Source organism: Gaeumannomyces tritici (assembly GCF_000145635.1).
Source record: "Gaeumannomyces tritici R3-111a-1 unplaced genomic scaffold supercont2.70, whole genome shotgun sequence".
NCBI lineage: Eukaryota > Fungi > Ascomycota > Sordariomycetes > Magnaporthales > Magnaporthaceae > Gaeumannomyces > Gaeumannomyces tritici.
The window spans coordinates 1-8343 of record NW_008804614.1 but is presented as its reverse complement, the minus strand read 5'-3'; the positions used below and the strand labels follow the sequence as shown (position 1 = coordinate 8343).

Here is an 8343-nt window from a genome sequence, read left to right as displayed (position 1 = left end):
TATTAATACCGCACAACGTTTTTAAAACATTACGCCGCCGCGTAAAGCACTTACAATTGCTTGCTTTTGCTTTTGCGAAAATTTTTATATTAACAAAAGCTTAAACGATAGGAACGAAAGCGTAAAAACTTACGAATTAATAAAAAAATGGTGGTAAAAAGGAAAAAAAGGAAGGCCGGAACGAAATAAAAAAAAAGGGTTTTAATTGCTACGCTTACCTTTTCCCGGTAATAGCTAAAGCATTTACCTCGTTACTTTTTGTAGCTAAAGCATTTGTTTCGTTGCCTTTAGCAACGGGGAGCGCTTGCTTCGTTACTTTTCAAAGCTAATGCGCTTTTACGGTTACCCTTTAAAAGCGGAAAACGCTTGCTTCGTTACTTTTTAAGGCTAATGCGCTCTTACAATTAACTTTTAAAAGCGCGGTAAGCTTTTAAATCCTACGCTATTAATATAGCAACCAATTTCCTTTTGTTTTATTTACAAATAACCTAAAAGGCTCGCTTAAGGGGTGTATTACAAAGTAAACAGTATATATTGTTATAAAAAAGCTTTAAGCATAAATATTAAATGCTTAAGGCATCGGAAAAGCGGTCCCCCTGCCTGGAAGCGTATAACGCTTCCAAGCGTTAAAAGGGAAGCTTAGTAAGCAAAGAGGACAGGGAGTTACGTGTATATAAAGGGCAGAGGCCCTTACGGGACCCTGCACTTCAAATCCTTTCCTCCTTAAAGCAAATTAACCGGAGTAGCCTTACACCGTGCTTATCCCTTCTGCCTGCAACAATTACCTTTTAATAATTATTAAACCTTAATTTTACGCCGTTTGGAAATCCACGAATATAGGATTTTACCCTAAAGTTTTTCTTACATTAATTAATATTGCAAAAAGCAATATAAAAAAGCAAAAAAAAGGGTCCTTTAGTTAATTAAGGTTAAGTAAAAGATTTAAAAGCTAAAAATTGTTAATTCGACGCTTGGCAACGCATTTTTCATTTGCTTTCGGCCATTAAAATCGAAAGAGCTTTAAAAAAAGGCGTTGTGCAATCCCCCAAGTTAATATTTTAACCCGGTTTAAATAGCTAAAACGGATTGCTTTAAATAATACCGTTTACTATTTTTTTTACCATTTTATTATAAAAAAAGGAAAATTTTCCGTTTACGCAATTTTTAATAAATAAAATTAAAGCCCGACAAGCACAAAAATGTTTCGCGAAAAATAAGCACTTTATGCAAAAAAAGTTATTAACATTTTAAGCCTTTCTTTAAACCTTTTGTCGATTTTTTATTTCCCTTTCCTTAATTACCCCAATTACAAAATCGTTAAGTACCCAATAAGCGTTTCCGCAATCGGCAAAAATACGTGGATTATTAAATGGATGTATAACAATCGGAAAAAGTTAAATCCTAACGATACGTTAACCAATTTTAAAAAAAACTTTAACGATTGGATTAAAACAAATTTTAACGCGGTAAATCCAACGATTTAACGATCCTTATAAAGCTATTTCCGAAAGCAAAAAATCCACTTTTTTACTTTTAACCCAAAAACATTCGGCGAAAAATTGGCAGAAATTTTTAGCTAATTACAAACCTTTATTGTAAAACCAAACCTTACGTTAAGCTTAGCGTTATAATTAACCAAAAGCAAAGGCAAAAAGCTTATAAAATTGCTATTTCCGAACCTTATGCTTTCCCGTTAATTACTTTTTAAAACGTTCCTTTAACCAATCGATACAACGCAAAAAGCGGTAAAAAACGAACAATTACCGGAAGCACAATTTAAAGCGCAAAAAAGCTAAAAAATAAACTTTCCAATAATTTTTACAAAAGCATTAAGCAAAATAAAATTACCTTTTCGCTTTAACTTTCGAATTATATCGTTCCAAAAATAGCAAAAACCGTGGTATACCTTTGCGAAAAAGCGCAAAAGCACAATTCCACCCCAATTTTTCTAACCACCCTAGCTTACATAACTATAGCCAAAATACCCGTTACAAATAAAAAAACAAAAGCACGAAAATTTCGTAATTAACGTTTTAAAGCGCAAATGCGCAAAGGAAAAACAAAAATTAAGCGCACGGAATATAAAACAATACTTTTCGCTTCCGTTACCTTTTAAACCGCCTTTTCGAAAACCGCCCCTTTAAAAACCGTTATTAAACCCTTCCAGTTATGCCTACCACTCGTTACATAACCAACCCTTTTACATTTTATTTCGTTACTTTTATATTAAAAAAATTAACTATCGTTAAATCCTTTTACGGGAAATGGCCAATGCACCGATCGACGCAATTACCATACGCACTTTTAAAACCATTTAAAACGATATATATTCGTATACGGGAAAACCGTATAACATTATTAACAATAAGCTTTTTTATTTTACAATTTACGCTTAAATGTTCGGGATAAATTATTAATAACTTTACGCGCTATATTTTTACATTTTAAAAAGCAAAGCGAACGAATATTACGTTAATTACATTGGCTTTATATTTACTTTTTAAACCATTTATTTTGTATTTAAAAATTATTTTAAAATAAAAATTGTGCAAGCTTAGTATTGGATAAATTGGACGATAATCCATTTCCAAACCGTTCGTTTAAAATTTGCAAGCACCGAAAAAACGAATATCGAAATTTTGCAAAAACTTTTCGATAAATTGCAACGATATTACCGAGCGTTAAGTTTAAGCTTTAGCAATAAATAGCAATTTGTAACGAATATAGCAAAAGCAATTTAAAAAATTCCCGAGCTCGAAATGGCGTTATTTAACCATCCCGATATTTTTAAAAGCTTTTCCGATATATTTTGTAATATTATAAAAATTAAAAACAATAATAAAATTCCGGCATAATATTATACGGAACGAAAGTACGAAAGCAAAAATTAACGAAATTAATAAAAGCAAGGATGGAAGCAAAAACGAGCTTACAATTTATATGCTAAACGAAGTTGTTAAATTTGCAAAAAGCCCGATTGCTAATTAACAAAGCATTTAAAGAAAAAGCAAAAAAAGCATAGGAAGCGCTAGCGTTAAAAGCAAAAAAACAAAGGCAAAACCCTAATTGGTTATCGGAAATTCCTTTCGATTATTAAACCAAACGATTTAAAAAGCGAAAGCGCATTAAAAAAGGATAACGAAAAGCCATTTAATAATTATAATTACGAAAGCAACCAAAAGGAATATGCAATAACGTACTTTACATAAAATATAGCATCGTATTTTATAAACAAATTATAAAAGCACCGTTTGTTTGCAAAAAACGTTTAAAAAGCACAAAAAGCCAGGATTAAAACTTTTATTTACGAAATGCTTATTTACAATAACATTGGTAACAATACCCAATGGCACGGCATTTTGCTAAATACCGGCGCGGCAGCTAATTTAACGGTTGGAATTAACCAAATTTAAGCATTACAATAGCACATAAAAAAATTTAAAATCGATTACAAAGCACCCAAGCATTTTGTAGCTTTTGGAGTAAAAAATACCGAATTTAGCATTGGCGCGATTATTATACTGTTAGGAGCACGGGCGAAACCGCCCGGCAAAAAGCGGGGAGCGTTAAATGCACGGACGAAACCGCCCGGCAAAAAAGGAAAAAGGGGGCGCTGGCAGCCAGCCGGGCACGAACCCCCCGGGGACATGCCGGCAAATTACCGGTATCGCGGCTAAAGTATAATGGCGAAGCTAAAAGATAAGGTAAAGTTTAAATTGTACGAAAGCGCTTAAAACGCGAAAAATTTAAAGGACCGATTTTGGGTGCCTAAAAGGGCACGAAAAAAAAGAAAGTTAAAAAAAAAACAATTTTTGTTAGCGATAACACTTTTGGTAAGAAATTTACAAAGGTTTAACAAAAAAAATACCGTATCCAGCCCGTAACCCGGTAATTACCCGCTTTTGCACCGATTAACCTTTAACATATTATTCCTTTTTTTACACTTTTTTTATTTAAGGAATAGGCCCGGGTAATTACCGGAAAAGATCGAGCAAGCTTAAAAAGGGCATTTACGATTTCGCACCGCTTATAATAACGCCCGACGCTACGTTAAATACGTTGGAAAAAGCCGTTAAGTTACCGGAACAAAATATTAAAAAAACCCCGCAAATTCCCGATAACTTCGAAAACCTTTCCGTAAAAAAGCTACAAAAAATAAACAACGCGCTAAAAGCTTAAAGCAAACGCGCCCGTTTAATTTAAAAAATCCAAAACAAAAGGTTAAAACATGCGCATAAAGGTTTAAACGAAAATAAAAAAAATACTTTTAAACAATAAAAAGGTTTTACGTAAAACAAAATTACTTTTAAACCTTTTATGCTTAAAAAATCGGTAATTTAGCAAAACATTGCCCATTATATTAGCAATTACAAATTTATTTTCGAAAACGAAAAAAAACGCTACGGTAAAAACCGTATAAAGGTTTAAATAACTTTTAGCACTTTTAATTATCGTTAACGGGCACAATGGACAAAATACAAGCAAATGCATTACTTAAATACCGGGGTATTGCTTATTTAAACCAATTTTTTGCGGTAGCTTTAAGCAAAATCGAAAAACCCCAATTTGCAAATATAGCTAGCGATTAAAAAGTTCGCGAAAAATACCGTTATTAAGCAAAAAAATTACAAATTGTTTAAAACGTTCCGGATTTATTAGGATTTGGTAAAAAACGACCTTTTCGAACTAATACCCAAATAAATAAAAACGATATTGCTTTTTAACCGATTCCGCCTTAAAATCCAAAAACGGGTAACATTTAAAAGCCTTCCTTATATTATGGAAAAATTGCAAACCAAAGCTTTTAAAGCAAAAATAATATCGGGACCGTACAAAAGGACCCCGGGGAATACAAATATTTTAACCTTTAAAAAGCCGGTTATTTGCTTTAAATGCGGGCAATTAAGCTATATCGTTATAGCATGCAAAATACGGACGGATAACCCGGAAACCCCATTGGCTTTAACAACTATACAAAAAGCAAAAAGGAAAAGGCCCGAAGTACGGTATTACGGGTATGGAAAGCTAAGCTATATCCGGCCGGCGTGCTTTAAAAAAAGCAAAATATCGCTATCCAATTCGATACCGCTATTTAGCCATTTAAGCACCGGGGCTTAAAAATGCGCTTTAACGGTTAGGACGCGCTAAAAAACCGAAATGTATTTACGAATTAACGGTTGCCGGGTAAAGTTAAAAGCGTTGGTTAATAATGGGAACAACGTTAATTTATTGCACAACCGTTTTTTAATAAAAACAAAAAAGATACCGGTACCAAACGGGGGCTATTTAGCGTAATTCGATACCAAAAAACGCATGCTTACGCTAAAGGTAAAAAAATACAAAATTTAAATAACGAATAGTTAAAAAATAACCCAAAAGTTAATGGTATTTTACGTAATAATGCCCCGGGCCGGGTACAACATTACGTTAAGCATGCTTTAGCTTTAGCAAAAGGATATTAAAATCCGGTTTGGGGATATAAAATGGAAATTTTTAGTAATTACCAAAAAAGTTAAAATAATTTCGTCGAAAATAGCTAAAAAGCTAATCCAATCGGAACAAACGATAGCCGTATTAACGGTTGCACGCCCGAAAACCCCAAAAAACCCCGGAAAAAGGCTAAAAGCTTTCCCGGAATGGGTTAAAAAGATAATTGCAAAACATGCGCAGCTTTATAAATCGAACCTTTTGCTAAAACATATAAGCTAAAATTACGCGATTAAATTAAAAAAAAAACGATACCGCCTTACGAAAGCATTTATTCTTTATCCAAAAAGGAATTAAAAACTTTCCGGGGGTACCTTAATAAAGCCATAACGAAAGGTTAAATCCGGCATTTAACTAGCCCCGCCGGCGCCAAAATTTTATTCGTTTTAAAAAAAGACGGGAAGCTTTGCTTTTATATCGATTATCGGAATTTTAACAAAATTACCAAAAAAACCGGTTAACATTCCCGCTAATTTACAAAATATTTAACCAAATATTTAAAAGCTAGTACTTTACCAAATTGGATTTAAAAAACGTTTATTACAAAATACGAATCCGACAAAAAAATAAATAAAAAATTGCTTTCCGTTACAAATATAAACATTATAAATACTTAATAATGCCTTTCGGTTTGGCCAACGCTTTAATAACGTTTTAAAACTTTATTAATATAGCGCTTGGAAAATTAATTAATAGCAATTGCATTGTATATTTAAACAACATTTTTATTTTTTCGAAAATATAAAAAAAGCACCGCAAAGCAATAAAAACGGTGCTGGAACGATTCGAACGATTTAAATTTTACGTTAGCCCGGCCAAATACGAATTCGAAACGGATAATATCGATTTTTTAGGGTTTAAAATAACCAAATTCGGGATTGAAATCCTGCTGGATAAAGTTATTGCAATTTTAAAATGGAAAATACCGGAAAGCGTTAAAGATATCCAGGTATTTTTGGGCTTTACGGGGTATTATCGGAAATTTGTAAAAGGTTACGCAAAAATTATTGTGCTTTTAACGAACCTTTTTAGCAAAAATACCGTATTTTACTTAAAAAATGTTGCGAAAAAAGCTTTTTGCAAATTAAAATTGCTATTTACGAAAATTCCGGTATTAGTGCATTTCGACCTTTTAAAACCGTTGTACGTACGGACCAACGCTTTGGCTTTTACGATAAAAACGGTGCTATTGCAATTGCAAAACGGCCGGTAGCACCCAATAACTTACATGTTAAAAAAACTACAATAAAAAAAGCTGCGTTATACAATTCCTAATTTAAAATTGTTAGCAATCGTAAAAGTTTTTAAAAAGTAACGGCATTATTTGGCTTATTTACAAAAAATTATTAAAATAATTACCGACCATTTAAACCATACCCATATTTTAATAAAAGAAAAAGTAATAAAGCGCTAAATAAAATGGCTCGAAAATTTAGCAAAGTATAACTTTACGATTAAATAAAAGCCAAAATACCGGAACCTTACGAATAACTTGTTAAAACGTTTTTAAAATATACCAATAAACGGGAAAGCCAATATAGCAAAAAAGGAATTCCAAAACAATTTATTGGCCAAATTCCGAAAAGCAGCTTACGTAAGGACGACCATTACTAAAAAAAACACCAAAACGATATTAAAGCGCATTTTTAAAGCACAAGCAAAAAACGATTTCGTTTAAAGCGGTACCTAAAAAAACAAACCCAACGTTTAAAAAATTAGCAACGGCTTATTTAAGCACAAAAAAAAAATTTAAATTCCGAATTTAGCACCGTTTAAACGAACAATGCTTTAAAAACAATACGATAACCTAACGGGGGGTTACAAAAGCATGGCCAAAACTTTAAAAAAGTTTAAACGGTAATTTAAATGGCCGGGTATGGTTAAAAACGTACGCAAATACGTACGGACGTATTAAATATGCCAGCAAACGAAACCAAAAATATAAGCACTTTACGGGTTATTAACATTTTTGCCCGTGCCAAACCGCCCGAAACAAAAGCTATTAATGGATTTTATCGGAAAGTTTTTAATATTGGTAAATAAAACCGGCAAAAAGCGCAACGCAATATTGGTAATGGTCGATCGGTTTATTAAATATAGCTTTTTTATCCTAACGTTTACGAAATTAACCAATAAAAAATTAAAAAACCTTTTATTTGCATACGTTTAAAAGCTGTTAAAAACGCTTAAAGGGATTGTATCGAACCGAAACAAATTATTTATAAACGGGTTTTAAATAATTTTTGCCGGACATTTAAGGGTTGCAAAAAAGCTATCGATAGCATATTACTTTTAAACCAACGGGCAAACGGAACGAACGAACCAAGCAATAAAGCATTACTTCCGGTACTTTTATTGCGAAAGGCAAAACGATTAGGCGTTGCTATTGCATTTAACAGCGTAAATGCACAATATAAGCGTGCATTTAGGGTCGCAAAAAACCCCGGCGTTTTTGCTAATAAGGTTTTACTTATAAAAGCTTTATAACCTTTGGGTAATTAAAAAAAAACCTTTGGTAACGGTTAAAACCAAAGCGAAGGCTTTGGAAGCAATTAAAAAGCAAACCAAAAAATTGCTAAAAAAAACGAATAATATGTACAAAAAATACTATAATAAAAGCAGGACCCCGGTGCTTTTCGGGGTAAGCGATTGGGTATTGCTAAATATAACGAACATTAAAATAAAAAGGCCGTCGAAAAAGCTATCGAACAAATGGTTAGGACCTTTTTAAATTTTAAAAATGGTTAGGTTAGCCGGTTTAGCGTTCCGGTTAAAGCTTTCGGTAAATTACCGGATATACGACGTATTCCCGGCAAATTTGTTACGGGCGTTTAAAAAAAGGCCCGGCGAAAAACC

At 32.8% G+C, this 8343-nt stretch overlaps 3 protein-coding genes across 3 annotated transcripts in view; 2 read left to right on the top strand and 1 right to left on the bottom strand.

Annotated features, from left to right (window-relative positions):
• The window catches only part of GGTG_13875 (hypothetical protein), a gene marked incomplete at both ends in the record, with an annotated part of 1953 nt that extends 829 nt beyond the window's left edge, over nucleotides 1–1124 (bottom strand). The window contains 4 exons of the mRNA XM_009231797.1: nucleotides 55–69; nucleotides 219–234; nucleotides 753–772; nucleotides 1122–1124. Of these exons, the coding sequence (XP_009230061.1) occupies nucleotides 55–69; nucleotides 219–234; nucleotides 753–772; nucleotides 1122–1124 (54 nt within the window). The remainder of the gene's footprint in view (nucleotides 1–54; nucleotides 70–218; nucleotides 235–752; nucleotides 773–1121) is intronic.
• A 2187-nt stretch (nucleotides 1125–3311) lies between these two features.
• GGTG_13874 (hypothetical protein) lies at nucleotides 3312–3703 on the top strand (the record flags this gene model as incomplete). The annotated part of the gene is made up of 2 exons (XM_009231796.1): nucleotides 3312–3392; nucleotides 3503–3703. The coding sequence occupies 2 exons, from the start codon at nucleotides 3312–3314 to the stop codon at nucleotides 3701–3703; spliced, it is 282 nt and encodes a 93-aa protein (XP_009230060.1).
• A 1094-nt stretch (nucleotides 3704–4797) lies between these two features.
• GGTG_13873 (hypothetical protein) lies at nucleotides 4798–5118 on the top strand (the record flags this gene model as incomplete). Its single annotated transcript, XM_009231795.1, has 1 exon — nucleotides 4798–5118. A coding segment is annotated over one exon (321 nt), but the record flags the coding sequence as incomplete, so codon positions are not given.
• Nucleotides 5119–8343: the final 3225 nt, after the last annotated feature.